A 19,988-nucleotide genomic window follows, 5' to 3' on the forward strand; every position below is an offset into this window, starting at 1 on the left:
GACCGCACTTCCTGTTGGTTTACCAGCGTGGCAACCCTCTTTGGATGTTGGGAGAACACGATAAAAAGTTGGTGAATCACGAGCCGAAGGCGTGTTTCCCCAACATTCCACATGCGTTGTTACGCCGGTTAACTAATAGAAAGTGCTGTCTGATTTATTGCTCTCATGACTAGTGAGATATTGTGTGTTTCGACGTCTTAGTTGAACGGATCAAAAACTATGAAGTAATCGAGGCGCCAGGGCTCTTTCTCCATTCTCTGTTGCAAAATGTTGTATTTTCTACAGGTTCCAGGTTACAGAGTGTTTAGTCGGCAGCATAAACGCACATGTGTGTGTATACTGAACTTATACACTGGGACCGAAAAACTGCAAAGAAAGCATGTAGTAGGTGTGATTTGCTTTTGATATCTTTCGGGATATTTCGTGATTTTAACTGACTCAGCTTTATTGGATATTTCGTGAAATTTCGCGGGATGACTGTACGTACATTGTCCTCCCCCCTTACGTTACTTCACTTTATCGCAATTTTCCACTGAGTGTCGAAAGTAATCCGCGATTGTATGTTTTTCTCTACTGCGCTCTGTGATTGGTTCAGAAACTCGCGCCACCTTTTCGACTAACCAGATGCAAAACCAAAGCCAAACGTTGTGGTTGGCTCCTATGATATTTTCCTCTTTTCTAATTGGCTGTTGTGATCACTGTGGTTTTGGTTTCACCAAACTCATAGAAATGCGTTGTGCTATGCCATCTAAAGAGTAGAACTTCCACACTTATGTTGGTAGTCATTTATTTAATCCAACAAATGCACTTAGCTTGAAAATCTTAAATACGACGCACTTTATTTATTCATGCTGTATGTACAGAAACATCCAAACGCTTTGAAGAATTGAAACTTTGTACCATGCTATCGTCGTGTTTCATTGAGAGAAATAGACGGAAATGTTAATTGTATTTTTTTTTTGGCTCGAAAAGAGGAGAACGTAGGCGATGTGCTTTGGTGAAGAAGGAAAGGTCTCCCAGAGTTTCGGTTCGTGTTCGGCGCGGCTTCGTTACGTCGTAAAAGCAGCGGGATTAGCGTGTACCAGTTCCATCGCCCGGAAAAATCTATCGCAGAGGTCGCGTGAGCTTGATGGTCGTATAATTGGCGGTGCTTTGATTTCAGAGCAAGATTCACTTGTGACATCAAGAAGCTTTGGAAGGTATTCTTCAAGTTTGACACGATGGCGATCTAAATAAAAAAAAAGTGGTAATTTATTCAAACTGTTTCATATTAAATTGTGGTAGGGTTGGTCAAGTAGCTTGAACCAATACAAGGTCTTGTATAATAAAGGCATGTCAATCATTCTAAATTATTCGACCTCCATGTTTAGAGCACTTGGGTTACAGCGACACTTGCGGAATTAATTCTACTCAAACTCATACGAAGTGCTCAATCTCTCAGTTTAGCCCCTTCTCACCAACCCTCCCCTGTATTGCGCTAGAACATTTACTATCAGAAAAATTATAAAGAGGGAGAAGGAAACGGTTAGTGTCTTTTTCACTGAAAAAATAGGGTGTACTTAAGACCGTCAATGAATGGAATACTAGTGTGCTTTACCATAGCCAAACAGCTTTAGATTTTCCATATATGCTCAACTCCAATTCCTAAAAACTGCTCGAATTATGAAAATATCAAATTGATATTTCTCCCAGAACTTGACTTGACCTGACTCGAAATTTTCAGTGATTGTAGACACAAGAACCCATTCATACCAGCAAAACGAGTCTAGTTAAAGGCGGGTTTAACTGAATGAAAATCAGATGGGATGGGATTCAAGTAATTACGAACTTGCATTTTCAATGGGCTTAATTCAAAATTAAAGCAACCTCTATGAATTGTTTAAAAAAGGCAGTTTTAAAACATTTTAAACTTTGGTGTGAATGGAGCATGGGACTTGCAAGGGTTTGTCACGTAATCTTGCGTGACGGAACCAGTTGACTCACCATCAAGAGGTAATCCCAAGAAGTTACACCAGCAGCTTCTGACCTGTTCCACAGCGGCGGCATCGTCGGCCTCCTGTGACGCAATGAGTCGAGGTATACATGGCACCACCAGTTCGCTGACTAGCTCCAGACCCGCGCATACCGATTTCCAATCGTTACCCTCAAACATCCCTACTGCCAACTCATTCAAACGGAGAAAGCAAACGCGCCGGTAGTGAGCCAGCAGTTTCTCGTCCATGGCTTGGCCGGGCAAGTCTGGGTTGAAAAGCTTGGAATTCAGTGTACACGCGTGTACCAAATAGGGTAATGCTTCACGAAATCTGCAGACAGAATCATTTTTGAAAACTTAACGTTGGGTGTAGTTCCTCTGACAAGTGAGTTACCAATAATTTAAATGGTAGAAAGGGTTTAAATTTCGAGTTCATTCCACAACCTTAGAACAAAACAGCAAATTAAAACTGGAAAAAGTTTTAAAATAAAAAGGTATGATACACAGAAGGAATTGTTCAGTCTAAGGAGAGTTGACATATATAAGCCAATGACCATGTGAAATTAACGTTTTAGGTTCCTTAGATTCCAGAAAAGGGGGAGAGAGTGGGTGATCATTTAACGGTCAAGTCACCCAATGAGATTCCAGACATTCTAAGAGGGCACATGCTTAAATTTACTAAATGGCATAAATGTCTCCTAAATAAAGCTACTGAGCTCTGCTTTACAAAGAGTGTACTATGATGTTGTATAGGGTGTTACAAACTTTAATTCTTTGGATCAAAAGTGACGAGCTTTGATTGGTGTAGTTAACTTGTACGTACTTCGAATTGTGTAAATGCTCAAGACCCGTCAGGAAACAAGAATTCACTTTTTGGAATTGGCTGTATTTCTCTTTCCAACCCTGAAAAGGAAGTAGATACATGAAACCATGATCCCCTATCGTACCAAGATCGATTACTGTAGCTTTCCCGGTTGCACTTCGGGAGGGCAAATGTTACCCATTAAATTTAAAATGATTGTAACCTGATGGATTTTACGAGAAAATTACCCTAGGAGAAGAGTCTTCCTACAACTGAATGCGCAATTGACAACAGAGTCAAGTCATCGTAACTTTCAATAGGTACAATGGCATATAACAGAAAGGAACAATAAGCACTCAAAACAGAGGTGAACGCGCTTGAGCGCGGGAAAATGGACGTGGCTTAGTCAACGAAGAAGATAGTCAACACTAGCAGGTTTGTGATGAAAAAATGTACCGAAATTTTGCGTAACCTGGAATTCAATATTTGTTCCTTCTCTTTCTGCATTCAATCTGTTGTGTCCCCACTGTTTCACCAGAAGGAGCCTTAATTGAAGATAAATTAAAGACAATCAATTTCATTAACGTGTTTATCTGTATGTCACTGGTGTCACTATCTCGGCTTTGACTGGTCACTGATAAGCAGCTAACACTGTTTTCGTTTCGGTCAAATATTTCATGCCAACAGACCATAGTTTTTACACGAAGGCACGACGTAATACTAACAAACTATTGGCACGTATTGGACACTAAGCTGCACTCCTATCTTCCGTAATGTCCCCCCCACCCCACCCCACCCCACCCGACTAAATCGCCATCTTGACTCTTCCACCCAATTTTTACTCTCCAACTTCCTTGAATTTCCCATTCCCTCTCTTCTCTCGATTTCTAAACTCACGTATCCTCCTCCTGTGTCTTGATATCATCCACAACTTGTTCCAGTATGGCCAAACTGATTGTCTTTTCTTGAGCTTTACACTTCATTAAATAAATTGCAAAATGCTCTAGGCGCACATCTCCAGGGTGGTCTGGTGAGTACTCTCGCGAGATCTTCTCCAGATTGGTCCTTTGTTCAATGCACCACTTTGTCAGTGCTTCCTCTACGCCCAGGCTCCTTGCAGCCTCGGCCAGTGAGTTCAGATCGGAGGTCTCTTCATTTTCTGGTGTATCGTGTGTCTGCGTACTGGACTCAGATTCAATAACAACGTCTGGTCTGGGAACTATCGCTTTACATTGATTTTCTGTGCGGGAAATACAATCAAGAATTGATCAATCAGTTAGCTAAATAGTCAGTCTGTCAGTCTGTCAGTCTGTCAGCCAGTCAGTAATTCTGTAGATCAGTCAGTCAGTCGGTCAAACAGTAACTCAGTCTCTTAGCCAATCAGTCAGTCAGTTTGTCAGTTAGACAGTCAGCGAGCCTAGTCAGTTTATCAGCCAATGGATAACTCTAACTCACACCGTGTGTCGGACAAACGATCCATCCAAAACAAAAAAGGTCATCGTTGTTTATTGTTTGCCTTAATCTGTGCCCTTACGACTCAAAAGAAATATATTGAAGGCATTGTCATTTACCTCTTGCCCCGGTAAAGAAAATCGATAGTTTGGGGGTCGTTAGTTTCGATAGAAAACAACTTCCAGATAACTACAAGTTGCACGGTACGTGGGCGTTTAAAATTATAGAATCATAATGATTTTCTTATTTTTCTCCTCTTCTTTACGAAACTTCTGTTTAGGTTGTACCTTTTGAACGGGTCGCTTTTTTTTTTTTATATAATCAAAAAGGACAAATTGAATCACCGCTCTTACCCGTCTTCGCGAGTTGTTTCTCGTCCCAATCTCTCATCTCGTTTTCAAACTCAGCGTTATCTTTATCAACAAGCTCCTTCAAGTCCAATGGCAACTCATGTATACTACCACCGGCGCCAATGCAACCTTCGCGACGAGCGTCAATATACATTAGGCAGTATGCACTCACGTTACGATAGCTACCCAGAGACTCACGAGATACCTCTTCCCACGTGACTTCACTGACTGTAATGTCGTTGAACTTACACCATCTCTGTTGACTGGGATCTTGAATGTATGCCCAGTAATGGCCGCCTGAAGCCTGACCTTCGTGGACAAGGACTGCGTGAAGACGGTACGGTAACTTAAAGGAAAAAAAAGCACGTAAAACTGAAAAAGAGGTTATGTCCCTGTTTGCACATATAGAAAAGCCTAAAGTTTTCAATTTCGTTATTAACAGAGCGAGTTCATTTTCTACAATATTTCATCCTCGCCCCTCTGGCATATCTCTGTTATCAATCTAACTCTTCGTAACCTCTTTCAAGCCGAGAGAGTCAAACTCATCAAGAAGTTACCACACCCATACAACACCGCACCGCACCTATTTCTGACTTTCATTCTGTCATGAATTCTGTATTTGCCTATGAAAAGAGCTGATAATAACTAGGAGGATGATAAAGAACACTAAATTAACAATTAACATCACTCTTCGTAATAAATTGCTTAACGATTCTTCCAATCTGAAGAAAAAACTAAAGAGCTTCTTCAACTAATTTAAATATTTTTAAATGCTGAATGTGGGTTAGAGACAATAGCTGACCTCTCCACATCACAGCCCATCTTTTTTGTGTGTTCACCTAATTATTCAAAGAACAAAGTTCGACTCACTTTCTTAAGATGTGCATCGTCATAAATATTGGAAATGGCGTCTTCGGTTTCTCGAAGGTGGGAGTTTAGATCTTCCAAACAACAAAATAAAAATCAAGGCTTCAGTCATTATAAATTCTAAGTTAAACACATTACCGCTTCACTACGGCCCGCTGTTTGATGAAACAGCTCCATGAAAAATCCATCAAAAATAACAACCCCTTTAGCGATTTAGTCGATTTCTTAACATCACATAGCCACCGTATGGAAAGAGCTACTGTTTTGCGCACGAACATTGTCTTCTTTTTGGGTTTGCAACTGAAGTGAAACAGTACCAAGGATTTTTCACGTTCCTGCAACCAGTTGGAATGAGGTTACGATCTCTCTGGCTACGACTGCATGCTTGAGAGACTATTCTCCATCTGGGCTTCCTCATCCAGGTCAAATAACCTCTGTCAAACCAGCTTGTGAGCAGCTCGATATAAGCGCTGCGCCTTAACGCTGAGGCCTTGACGGGGGAGCAAGCCAGCGGGGGACTGGCACTAATATTGTCGTGCGAATCTCGCGGGCTAAAACCAAATCTCGAGTGGGGGAAGAAAGGCTCATAGGCTATCATTAGCCTACATACAATGTCTTCTTTTGTTCTTTCAACCAGCATCCCTGATAGCGGAGCTCGCAGAGCGTAGCCCCATAATTATACAAAATAGTAATAACCCATCAAGCTGAAAAAATTTGGATGTACGACCGTACGACCGTACAAGGTGCTACTTTTAACATGCGTGGTCAACTGTACCGCGGGCACGCCAACGCCACGGCTTTGTTCAGTAGTCCAGTGGTTAGTGCACTGGGCTCCGAGTCGGACGACTCGGGTTCTAGTCCTAGCCGGGGCAAGGCGTTTTGCCCTTGAAACGTGCGGGAAAAAAAATGCGAGCTCCGCTTTTAGGCTTGGCTAAATCTATATATTATTGCATTATTAACGAGTATATGAAGTTAAATTACAGCAATATTTCACCTTTAGCATCCTGTTCCATCTCTTGCTTCCACCGCCTTAGGCAGCCCTCCAGCACAGCCACTTCCGTTTCTGTTACGTGACGAGGCGCTGGGGTCCACCGTACATCGGACAAAGGGCACGGAGAAGGGGTAGGTGAGTGTGCATCTGTCACCATTCCCATGGTGCTCATGGGTGTGGGTGAGCCTGACAGAGGAGTTTTCATATCTACATCTACATCAGAATCGAGTTCATCGCTTGATGGAGGAGTGCTTTGAACGAACGATAGAGCACTGTCTAGAACTTCTTGGATAGGACAACGTCTGGAACCTTGACCGTACTTAAGGTACCTAAAATATGATAAGGAGGTAACGCGTAAAGAAAACTTTGTACCATGGGGCGAGAGTCTTTTTCTTACAAAACCAACGCCGTGCTGCAATGATAAGTTCTAGTAAGCTTTGTTAAGAATCTATCCGTGTCACATCAATGTTTTTTCCGCTTTGTATAGCCTTTCGGATCGATTTCAAGTACTTTCAATAGGCGAATCGCGTGATTTCAAGCAAATCTATCGGTTGTAGTCACAGGTTCCCTTAGATTGTCGATTACACTGGTCAAACCCCTCTGTCAGAGCTCTGCAACGAAAAACGTAATCAATATTGCAAATAATCAACCAAAGAACGGATTGGTGAATCGAGAGATGATGTTAATGTTTCAACGATCACCATCACAACTTTTTTCTTGACATGACGCAACTGGAAACACGTGACATCGACTCATTAACCATACACAAACGTCACTCAATGACAATAGAGTTTGAATTCTCACTTTTCAAGGCTGCCTTTAAGCTTGGCTCTTCGTTCTTTTAATTTCTTCACCTCTTCTCTGTACGTTCTCGTTATTTCCTTGTTAGGCTCCATGTACCTGTGCCAAGCACAACAAATTATAGAAATATCAGACTCAAACGTAATTACTCACGAAAACGCACTACTCAGCATAGAATTAGCATGTCCCAGGCGTCCATTTAGTAAAAACGGGTCGTTCATCATGAGACCCGACCCAGACCTCTCTCGCTTTTTCGGCACTCGTGCATTACTATCACACTGTTTACTATTTCGCTCTATTTTACAAACTGAACGCCTTCAAACAGAAAAAGTAATCAGTTAAACTACGTTACATCAAATGAAAGAGTAAATCATCTCAGAATGTCGCAGACTTTGTAATTAAACGTTTGGTTTGGTTACATTCGAACAAATCCCTACCGGTCCATGAAGATAACTCGGTCGAACAAAAATCTCTCATGTATTTTTTCTGCTCTGCCTGTGGATTGATTGAACAGGAATCTTGAGAGCATGAACTTGAGTACAACTGGAAGACGGGTGAACCAGTGCTAAAAGAAAGGAGAAATCTTCAGGTTAAGCAAGCAACAGAATCCAAAACGACCCAACTTAAAATGTTGGTATGAAAGTAGCTAACACAGCCAGGCTCCGCCGTAAAACATTGTCGCAAAAAGTCTTTCGGGTGCTGAACGATGCCACACGATAACATGTTCTCCCATCTGATTTTTAGTCACAAAGTCGCATTATGAAGGGATCAGTGCCTTGTGCAGAAGCTCCGCATCGTCTGTGAATCGACGACTCTGACGTTCAGACCAATGTAAAACGTCTGTTGCATTAAGACATATTAAGAAACCTGTGACAAAATCCGTTTTCACCACTCATTCGCATTCGCTTTGCATTTTCAGGGTTTGCTGGTGAAATGTGAGTGGATTTAAAAAGCTATTTTTGGACGATTTTGCTGGTGGCCGGTTTTACTCAAGGCTGGAAAAAGGATTGTAAGCGTGAAGCATCTCTTTTTAACCACCACGGTAATGAACCCATTTTCAGGCTTTTACCCAAACTGACTCTGTTGGAGTTCATCACCTTGAAATCAAGGCTTCTCAAGCGAAGGTTACAGATTACAGCCGATATACCCCACCTCCTGTCCAGACTTTTGTGATCCTTCGGGACCTACTGGTTCAATCTCTACTTGAGCCATAGCTCCTTCTAAGCTGTCATGAAGGTCACCATAGCCTTGCACTTGCAGGGGAAACGCTCCAAATGTTTCCATCTTGCTGAAAGTCTTACCTACAGTAAAGCATATGGAGTACATATGTAGTGGAACTATACGATCCAGTTTACCTGTGTACTTAGTATTACCTTTGATTCCGACAAAATCATTTAAGAGTGAGATGAACGTGGAACACAGAAAATGTCTGAATCCCCATAAGGAATCGAACCTTCCTTTGCATAATTCCTTTGCATAATCCCCTCCCCCCCCCCCCTCCATCCTCCGAAAGAAAAAGAAAAAAATCGCCCGGGCGCATCACTTCCCAGAGTACACACAGAACTAGGATTTTTTTCTGTCGCCGACAGTTGATGATTGACGCAAGTTATTTCGCTGCGAGAGACGGAATACTAGAGGCACACAGCGGTCTTTAAGTAAATGTCTCTCGAACAGATAAATGATTATTTTTCGTCATCAAGTAGTTTCCATCTTAAGAGCAGGGATTCCTTGAGAAGATCTTTGGCAAAATTTGAAAGTGTTCCGTTACCGAATCAAATGAAACAAAACAATTCCTCAAACCGCATATAACATTCTCTATCATATGGCAAAGTAGTTCTGAGGTAAATCCGAACGTTCTAATTGGTTCTTAAATGGTCTGTCTTTTGCCATAAGGACCGTTTCCACGGAAACGGTTGAAAGCCGCGTCGTGTATTTTAGTTCGCGAAAGAAAACAAATTCAAACACACAAGTTTGGTTCGAGTGCCTTATAGCAAACTACCTATAAATCTGACTTGCTTTAGCCGTACAGGTGAATACTGGCCCTCGGTCTTTTTTGTACGGACTTCGCGTAATGCCACCACCACGGACCATTAATGTGTCCCAGCGCGCCCCTCGCGCTCAGTCAGTAAGAAGTAATCATTCGACACAACTAAACTGCACTCAGGTAACGCAAATAAACTCACCTTCGTAGACACCTTCCACGTTAGACTCGCCAAAAAACAATTCGACCACAGGATTTAGGTCTTTGCCGCTGCGAAAAAAATTAATGGTGTTCTTTGTGTCTAAACAAAACACGTTAAGTTTTTTAAATGCTGATATTTTTACAAACCAAGTGAAAAACACATTCTTGATTTTCCATCCAAACCAAACAACCACGAGCTGGTCATTCAAAGAAAGTTTAGCTGTTATCTAACAAAGCTTTATTCAGGGTTCGTACCTTTTTCAGAAAAAAATTTCAAGGAATTTTCCAGGAATTTTCTTATTGCTTTTGTTAAGCAGATTTCCAGGGTTTTCCAGGACCTGTAGTCTTTTTCGAGGACTTTCCAGTCCTGGAAAAAGTCAAAATAAAATTCCAGGACTCTCCAGGTTTTTCAGGACCCGTACGAACCCTGTTTATTCTAAATCATCTTCATTTGGCCAAACGTTTATTCTCAAGGCTGACTAGTGTGACGAGTGTCAACACAGTAAAAACTTATATTTATATCAAAAGGCTAACTCTTGAAGAAATATATAACACCAAGACGATACACTTCATTCAATTAACCGGCCCTCGGTGGAAGAGTTGTTCTAACTAGGAAACACAATCACGCTACATTCAAGAGTTGATTACAACTAAATTACATCAAATCCAACCCGAGGCTTCCAATCCAAAAGACAACCTGTTCAAGGCGCTTGATAGTGAAATTATGTACCCTTTATAGAACTCAAGACCCGCAAAATCATACCCTGATTGGCGGCTCATATCATTTCGAGCCAAATAACGAGGTGTTGTCATGGCAAGACGCTTACCATAACGGTACGATCAGTTCCTTAGCATAAAGAAACCTTTGTTTTCTTCTTCGGCAAACACCAATAATACTCATGTTTCTTTCAAGAATTAGATGTCAGACCTTGTGATCATTACTTACTTCCTAATTGGACTGCCGTCAACGCCGTTGTTGTGGTTGACTTTAAACGAGTCTTCCAGCCATTCCAGCAACTTATGAGTGAATTCACTGACATCCTAAAAATAAAAGAAATGCAGCAATCAACCTTCAATATGAGCGCTGAAAGACGCGCGTTTCTCCGCCCGCGGACAAATTTGAGGCGAGTCGGGGAGAGGTTTACCAAGGGTCTGGCACTGAATATGAGGTTTCCTTATTAGCAAGGCTTGCGTTGCTCAAAGCCTCATACTTCCCCGAAGACGAAGAAACGCTTATGCCAAGCGCTAATAATGAGGGCAGGCCTGCAAACTAGGCAAAAATCGATAGGGACATTGTCAACAATGATTGCAAGACCCTTGGGCCATGGACGAACAAAAAAAAAAAAAAGAGAAGAGAAAACACAATCAATTATCACTAGAATGTGAACAATGAAGGAAAAGGAGTAAATACAGTCATTAGACTTTCATTTTGTATTCTGTGATTTTGATCACGCCGCATTTGTTTTCCAAATTACATTTCCTATAAGGGTCCTTAAATGTATATACCTGTTGGTTTCCAGGATTACTTTCACTCCCATTATACTTCAGAGCTTCCTTTAATATCTGCAAGCAAATAATTTTTAAAGGAAGATATGGTCACCAACAAAACCCCATTAAAATCTACTCTATCAACAAGTGCAAACGTGATAATCTAATTCAGAGAACACATGCCAGCTCTAGTGAACTAAGATGACATCCTGAGGCAGGACCAAGTTATGGAAAAAAACCTGCATTGGGAAAGAATTGTTTGGAGCCAATTAGAGAGTAAGTACTAGTCATAGACCCAGTACAGGTCACTGCCAATGACAATCAATTGAAGGAAGAAATTTCATTCCCCTACCAAAAAAAAAAAATTAAAATTTCTGTTACTTTCTCCACTGGCTTAGCTAAGGAAGGCCCCCAATTGGTTGCTCACACCCATTTGTTTGTTTTTGTGCTTTAGAGTTCAAGTAAAGACACACACCTGTACAGCTTTGGTTGGATCTACATATTTTCTTTTACTACCAAGCATTAAGGCAAATAAGAATCGCAGCTCTGTCATGAAAGACACACGATAACCATCCTGTGAAACACAATAAAAAGGACAGCAAGTGAAACAAGGAAAATCCCCACACAAAATTAGCTGATGTTGTCACATTTACTTTATCACAAAAAAGGAAACAAAAAGCTGAATTTCATCCCTAAATAAAAATTTGTTCACATAACACCCAATGCTTCTAATAGCCCATTCACACCTTTTACCAACCCAAGCATAATTACTCATGCCAATATCAACACAATATAACTGAAAGTAAATAAGTACTGAGATCTGAGCACTAGCAATATAATAATTATATGGCAGAGGATGAGGAGAATTACGATTGAAATCTCCAGGATAGAAAGTTCACCATAATTTCAGTTATAGATCAAGAGTTGACCAGACAGCCCAGTGGAAAAGTATCTGACCTCTTGACAAATGTACATAAGAATATTAGCCTTACAAAGTCTTTTGAATCTCATCTGCAACAACAGGATTCAACTAAATGCTGTACATGTAAATACCACAGACACATACAGATTCAGAGTCAACCAACCAACAGTTAAATGACACTAGAAAAGATCATCACTCACCTCAGGTTTTTCCTGAGGATCCAGTGGAGGAGTATAGTTGAGAACCAGTCGTCGGAAAACAGGAAGATGAAATAATGACTGTTGAGTAGGAAGGAAAAAGAAAAGGGCATTGCCAGGAAACACTGATGAGAAATTTACCAGGTAAAATGATTTCTTTTCTAAAGTCAGGAAAGATATTTTTTAGCCACAATAATAATAATAGTAATAATAATAAGTTTATTGCAAAAAGACAGAGACAGAGTTTCATCAGTATGATGGCTTCATGTGAGTAACCAGAGTAGAAATTCTCCTTACAATAACAATACAATATCAAAAAGACAAGTGATGAGAATAAAGAAAAATATCAATGAGGAGATTAGTGGTTGATCCAATATCAAATTCTCTGGACTAACATCATAGCATTGGTAAGGCAGACAGTAAGGAGAAATACTGGCAAGATCTTGAAAGTAAAAGGACAACAAGAAATGGACAACAGATGAGGCCCTGGTCAAACTGCTGTTAGTATTTGACTAGTAACAGATGTTTCATTGTTCCATGCAAAGCAGTTCAAAGGTTTGTCTTAATACAAATCTTTTGTCTGCTTCATATGTGGATTTCTTTAGCATCCCTGTTTACTAACACCAGCCATGAAATATGATTATGTTAACTGGAGTAGTGATTGGGAATGCAATATACCTACTCTTTCCTTTCTGTGAAAATATAGCTAGGACAAGTGGGTAAGAATTTCAGATCAAACATCTGTGGCAAGCTTTTTCTTACACAAAAACCTGTATGGTGTAAGTTGGTGCTCAATATCAATTTTTTTTGGCTGAATTTTTTTTACTTATGGGTCTTCCTAGAAAAAGAGGGACTAGTCATAAACTACTGTTATAGCATCTCAGTCCTAATTTCTTTTATACTAGAATACAACTTGCAAGGGTTACCTAAATCTTTGAAATCTCAAATTGTCACAAGAAGAGTACAATTCATACTTCACATTTGAGATAAAAATCATATATGTTCTGGAATAAAGTGTGCCTCTTGTTTAGAAGGAAATTTGCTAGCAAGAGAAATGCATGAACTGATTAGTCTTCAAGAATACACCAAAGTATTGAATTCTTTAGAAATGCACCAAAATGATGACACTGATGAGTCTCAAGTTGTCAACATTTCTGTAGTAACAGATATACAAACCTGAATGACAGCACTAAACCAGCATGTGTTCCCTACATTCTTCAGGCCCACAGGGCACCCATCTAAGCGCTGACGCTCATAAGGATTCACAGGATCCACAAACCTCACCCAAGGATCACCTCTCTTCCGCTTTAGACCAGATTTATTTTCTGCTAAACTGGCTTCTAAAACCCTACAAACACAAATGCCAAAATGAGTTTTCTTCAGTGGCTCAAGAAGAAATTGCATATGAAAACCTGATTTTGGAAAAAATATCACTGACCACTAAATGTAACAAGACAGCATGATTATAGAAGTGAAACACTTATCTAAAAGTTTTATTCTTTTGACACACCAATTCTTTGATGGATAAATATGACCACATGATTTCATGCTTTTTCCTTGACAATGGCACCAACAGCTTATGACCATTTAATTAGGTTGCAGTTGGAGGTTTCGTACTTAATGAATATTTAAACCATTTTCAATAACTGAATAAATGAAAATCATGTAATGAATGATTAGAAGAAAGTAAAAAGACCCACAAATGGTGAACAAACTTAACCCTTTAACCCCTAAGAGTGATAAGCATCTAATTTCTCCCAACAATATCACCCCTGAATCACACATTAAGGTCATGAGAATAAAAGAAATGATCCCAAACTCAAGAAGCTCTTGATTGTTAAACAGATTCTCCTTGACAGCATCTTAGGAAATGTGTACAGATCAGTATGGAGAACTTTCATTCTGAAGCTAAGGTGTAAAGGGTGGGTTAAACATGATCTTGAAGTTTGAAAAATATTGTACCTGCTTATATCTTGTTCTTCTACAGTTATACCCTAAGATCAAAAGAAAATAAACTTAAGAATGTAAGTTGCTCCAAAAATTCATAAATTTTTAACTTGTTAATTGAAACATGCTGTGGCTCAATTTTATTTCTTAGATTAACAGATTTCAACCAGGTTTGATGTTATTTTGAATTCTTTTGCCAAAGGAAAATTAGAGTTAAACTGTCTTGATTAATTCTAAAAGAAGGGAAGAATTCTTCTTGCATTGTGTTGCACATCACTGTAAATTTTGGTTCCTAAATGTAAATAACTAGGTGCATCTTTTCTAAATTAGCTATTTCATTGGTATCCTAGTCTAGTTTCTAAATAATGCCAAAATAAGTCACACCAGCAATTTTAATTGTCTCCAGCATTCTCCCAACAAATTTTAATATAACAAAGTGTATACTACACCTGTGCTTCTCGTAAACTAAGAGCAATTGCATATTCCAAGTCTTCTGTCTCTTTTGTTAGGTCAATTACATCAGCTAAAATGATTAAAAATTATATTAAGAAGAAAATAATACTAAGATGTTGAATGGTTAGTAAGCATGTACAGTCCTGCTATTTTATTCAAAATGGGCGTCACTTATATCTGATCGATGGAAATTTGGTACAAAGTGTTCAATTTAAAGAGGCATGAAAATACCACATGGGTCAACACAATGACCTCGTTTGAAAGTTTCAAAGCATCTGAAAAAAAGGGCACTATATAAATCCAAATTTATCAATATGCTGTAGTAAAACCCTGTTTAAACACAAAACACACAAACTACAATAAGCACGCTTTGCTGTGCTTAGAAGAGTAAAACTAACTCTAGATTGATAATGAAAATTGCTTTCACTATATATAACTGTAATTCATAATAATCAACAAAATCTTACTTTGTGGTCTGCCAGGAGCATTTTGTGGTCCTATAAAGGTCTGTGTTCCTGTTCCTATTGAAAATTGAATTGAATTTGGTATCAATCATAAATGGTGGCACTTGGTTATTAAAAGTTTACCCCTTTACCATAAAGGTGACTTTAGATGGGCTGAGATCAACATATTAAGATTAATTTTCTGTCATTAAATAAGACATATATTAGTTCCTTGGAATTTCTCTTTGGATATTTGGATGTCATTGAAACAAAACAGTCAATAAGCTGGTTTCACTCTAGAAAAAATTCTCAACATTGGGGCAGTTTATAAACTTGTTTTTCAATCAATTTTGTCCTCTAAAACCTACTTTCTAACCTAATCTAGTGCAGTTTTTTAAAGCCCCTGGTAACCAATTTTTTCTGGAAATCTGCCGACTTGTGGAATAAAGAATTTGTGTATTTTCATGAATCTGTGTGATAAGCACACATGAATGTACTGTTAGAGATCTTAAAACAACTCACCTGTTTGGTTTGCAACACCCTGTTGGAGACAAAAAGACAGTTGTTTTCTTTTCTAATTTATCTATCCCATATACCCATTGAACAAGCCCACAGAAGGAGATAAGCTAGCCTAAAGCTCACCTGACATGAGAGATAGAAAGTCATAAACCTTAAAAACAAATATCTATCTTACAAATCAGCACTTTGCTTCCCTTTACAATAAGCAAATGTACGTTTTGTTTCATGAATTGATTATGTGATGAATCATGCATTACCATGTTATCTCCCATGGCATTAACTCTAATATACAGTTACACAAACACACATATCCACAACCCCCAATTTTCTGACTGACAAAGGGAACACTAAAATCATCAGCTTTTCCAAATTTCCTGTGGTGCTTTGACAGACCTCATCTGGTTCAGGGTTGTAACTAAAGAAATTGTCTGTCATTTAAGATTAGAACTTAGAAGGCTCAAAGGGAGATCTGGAAACAAGAGTTGTGCCCAATCTTTCTCAGCTACTGAACTATGCCAGTGGCCAGCACTTAGAAAAAACTTACAGCTCATAATCAGCCAATAGGTCTACAAGCTACTAAGTCAATCCATGCATACCTAGAAGTATGAAGCACAACCACATCCAAGAAACAGAAACACACCATTAACAAGATTGTTGATGAGAAATTTAGGCTACCAACTGAAATTTCAAGTGAGGGGGCTCAATTATGGTGCATCCAAGAAGGTGCTTTGTGTGCAATAAAAAACTGGACCTTAGGGTTAGTGAAAACACTTGTTTCCCAGCCATTTGCAAAACTAATACTAAAGTTTGTAAGACTTATATTTAAATATTTTCAATTAGATGACAATCTTCTATGTGCTTTAGAGAGTTAATGCAAGTCAAAGCTACTTTTTCCTGCTGAAAATTTCACTGGCAGCCAGTGCCCAACAACAACCCTGCCAAATACCAGAAACATGACATCAAAATATGAAAAGCACCTTTAATGAGGCATTAGGATTCTGAGTGTCTGTCAACATTGCTATTGCTCTTTGAAGGTCATTGCCACTGGCCTGAAGATACAGCAACAAAAGGAATTCAGAATTATAAAATCAATTCCAGTATCAAATTTAACCTTTTAATCTAAATTCTCCTTAAAGTGACACTACAGAATCATTCATTAAGATCATAAGAATAAAGAAAATGAATGTCAACTAAAGATACTTTGATTTTTAAATGAATTCTCCTTGTCAGTTCCAAAAGAAATGCATAGAAAAGATTATAGAGAATATGGATACTGATTTTAGGGTGTGAAGGGTCTAAATATAGAAAGGAAGAAGACATGACCAATTGGTTATTGCTGCAGAGTCTGAATTGAGTGGTCTAATGGGTTATGCAAAGAGTTTTAAGGGTGGTTCTGAGAAGGACTGTTGTTATAGGTAGTACTGACTGACAATTGAATAGTAACCTCAGTGGAAGTAGTCATTGAAGGCAAGTTGGCTCCAATGATGACATCCTCTACCAAGGTTGTCAAAATGTAAGTCATTGCTACCAACAGTAGTCTATCTCATTACTGATCTAACCCAGATGATCAAACTTCACAATCAAAATAATGTTACTCTCCTATTCAGAATATTCACTACCTGATACTTAAACTGTTCTGTTTTTAAGAAGAAAATCAGTGTCTGCTGATTGACTTACAATGTAGGCTTGATTGGCTTGATCATAGGAAGCACCCGTGGCCTCTACAATCTGATTTAGCTCATCAGTATTAACAATAACCTGAATTCATGGATCATAAATAAGAAAAAACAAACCATCAAAATATTTACAAAATCAACATTGAATCACGTACTAAATGTGACACTGGTGAAGTTTTTATTGACATCATTTGATATTTATTTGTACCCATTTCTTGTAAATACTTTGATAATTTATATCCCAAAATTCATTTTCTAAAAATCTAATCCTCAACTGACCTTCTTGAATACATCCTTTCTCTTGCTCATTTCTACTCAATTGGTCTCAAGACCCTCCCCCCCCCCCAAATCCTTGATGGAATACAGTCACACCTGTTTTAAGTGGTCACCCACAGGGTATGGTGGAGTGACCAGCAAATGAATGAGTGTTTTTTGGCATGTAATATTTGTCATGACAGTCCAAAGAAGAGAGAGACATGTAATCTGTAATGCACTGATAACAACTGAATTCAAAGTAATAATATTGACTCCAGGAGATAAATATGGAGTAAACTTAACTTAAGAGAGTATGATTAGTTTATTTAAGTGGTTCTGCCTTATGTCACCCTTTGATACAAGCAGAACAAAATACAAACTGGCCACTGGGATGTCTAATAGAGATGAAAATTACAGTACCTAAGGGGAAACAATTTACAATTTGGTTACTTTGACAACCAACTGCACAATATAGGATGACCATTTAATATTGTGCCACATTATACAGGTTCAACTGTACTTCTCTCTGAGAAGAAGAAGAAGGAGGCCAAAAAGGACACCACCAAATAGAAGCACTGTTAACTCTTAAATCTAAACTGAACAAACCTCTAAAGAGCAACTCAACCAAAAAGAAAAGAAAAACTGAAAAACTCACGCAAAATTTGTACACATTAAAACAATTCTGTTCTGTCTGAAAGATTTTATAACTGATCTGCTGAGAAGTTCAAACAGTGATAGACCTTCTCAACTGATAAATACAATGACTTTTTTTCTTATCGCTGTGTTGGCAACTTGTTGTTAAATTCTCTCTGCCCTAGTTTTCTGAGACAAGAGTACTTGGACACCCAGCCCTTCTTGTAATACACAGCTTAGCAGATAAAGTGAAATCAATTTTTAACTTGAAACCTTTTTTTTGGTCATTACTGTTGTGGGGTGAGTAGCTTCTTGAACTACAAATATTGGTCCCTTTTAAAAGCACAGCAGACCCATGTAATTAAAACTTGTATCTGATCATTTTGCTATGGAAGTCACAAGAAAAAAATTTTTGACTATTTCAAAAGTTGAGGATCAAGTTAAATTTCCATGTACAGTTGAAGACACCATGACACGTAAAGTCATGATCATACACCTGGATCATGTGGCACAGAGGTAAACACAACAACATTTAATCTAGTACTCAGACTAAGATGTTAAAATATAGCAAATTTTACAATATCAATGTCCAGTGGAGTTTGATTCGTTCGTTTCATTAACGTCTCTTTATATTGAGATCCTTCAAAATTTAAGATTTTTCGTCAATTTTTTCGATCGCACATTGGCTAGCCTTTCTTAACACTGTTTTACCTTTTGGATGCCGGATTTCCTTAACAAAAATCCCAATAGTATCTTTCCAGTTCGATCTACCATGTCTTACTCACTAGAATCAGGTCTACATACATTAACTACTAGACTGGTGAACAGTACGTAGCCTACTATGAATCAAATACCAAATCTTCATCAAATACACGCTATCGAGAAGAAAGGAACTGAATTTAGCAGTAGAAAATCTTACCTTATTAGCGGTTGAAGGGTGTTCAACCGTCATTACTGTCAAAGCTATCTGGCAGCAAAACGCTGCCGTAATCTACTCACATGTTGACAAAACATAATTACATGCTATCTTTCTGAATCGAACGGGTCGAGGTCGGCGCCATTTTGTGATTACCCACGATACATTGTATCACACTCGACCCAGTCTCTATTATCGCCTAATTTCGGTCTTAAACGCATGCACAGTTTAGTTAATGTATTATTAGAAGACTACGTGGTTGTTTTTTAAAACATATTGAGTGCAATTTTTAGGAGTAAAACAGTAAAATGCATGGGTGCTTGATAATATCTATGAAATTTAAGCGTTGTTCTAGAAAGACGTTATGTTTATCAAATTACACTTTAAACGGTTAAGAATATATGAAAGTCATATATTTGAACTGCGGATAAAGACGTGAATGAAAGTGATCCTCGCAGTAATGTGCACTACTTAGGCAGTAGTGAAAATAAGGCCTGAAAAAATTCAGGCCTGTACGTTCATGACCTCTGCAATACCGGTGCAGCGCTCTACCAACTGAGCTAACAAGCCAACTGGGAGCTGGTCATGATGTTGGTTCTAAATAAATTACACTTTAGCGCAGCCGACAGCACAGTTAGACCAGTCAAAGTCATGTAAGAAGTAAGCTAATCTCATTGTCATGTTAGAAGTAAAGTAATCTAATTGTCATATTAGAAGTGAGGTAATTGTCAAATATATATGAATGCACGTCGAATAAGAGCTATTATAGACGAATCATAATCCTTCTTAATTTTGGTAAAAAAGGATGTAAACGTAAGTTTGTACTGTGTTGTTGCATCGGTGGGGGGTAAATTACGAGATTACTTGGTGTAATCAACTGAGTTTCTAATGTAATTTGACCACCGTAAAAATTTTCTAACGCTGACGTTCTAGCGTTAGCCCTTTCTTGTCGCTTTCTCATTTTAACAAATTTACACATCGCAACCGTTTGTGCATGCGAGCCAACCTCGTTTCCAGGGCTTTTCAGAACGAAGTTTGATACGTACGTGGTCTTTTTCTGAAGTGTCGGCTGTCCCCTGGGGGTCATTACAGACTTGTCCGTTCACAGACCTTAGGTCATCG

At 38.8% G+C, this 19,988-nt stretch overlaps 1 protein-coding gene across 1 annotated transcript; it reads right to left on the bottom strand.

The window, feature by feature from the left end:
- Nucleotides 1-770: 770 nt before the first annotated feature.
- Nucleotides 771-19,050, bottom strand: LOC113676601 (ubiquitin carboxyl-terminal hydrolase 25). Its single transcript, XM_027193279.2, has 24 exons — nt 18,870-19,050; nt 17,064-17,144; nt 16,364-16,435; nt 15,390-15,408; nt 14,892-14,945; nt 14,421-14,494; nt 13,987-14,018; nt 13,201-13,372; nt 12,028-12,105; nt 11,381-11,479; nt 10,924-10,980; nt 10,364-10,458; nt 9,419-9,486; nt 8,388-8,536; nt 7,673-7,800; nt 7,239-7,334; nt 6,438-6,763; nt 5,447-5,517; nt 4,580-4,922; nt 3,672-4,014; nt 3,247-3,319; nt 2,796-2,875; nt 1,984-2,303; nt 771-1,228 (listed from the first exon to the last, which is right to left on the bottom strand). Exons 1-24 carry the CDS (start codon nt 18,900-18,902, stop codon nt 1,050-1,052), a joined length of 3,042 nt encoding a protein of 1,013 aa, XP_027049080.2. The 5' UTR covers nt 18,903-19,050; the 3' UTR covers nt 771-1,049.
- Between the last annotated feature and the right edge of the window lie 938 nt (nt 19,051-19,988).

The sequence above is a fragment of the Pocillopora damicornis genome, chromosome 6 (genome assembly GCF_964200805.1).
Source record: "Pocillopora damicornis chromosome 6, jaPocDami1.2, whole genome shotgun sequence".
Taxonomy (NCBI): Eukaryota; Metazoa; Cnidaria; class Anthozoa; order Scleractinia; family Pocilloporidae; genus Pocillopora; species Pocillopora damicornis.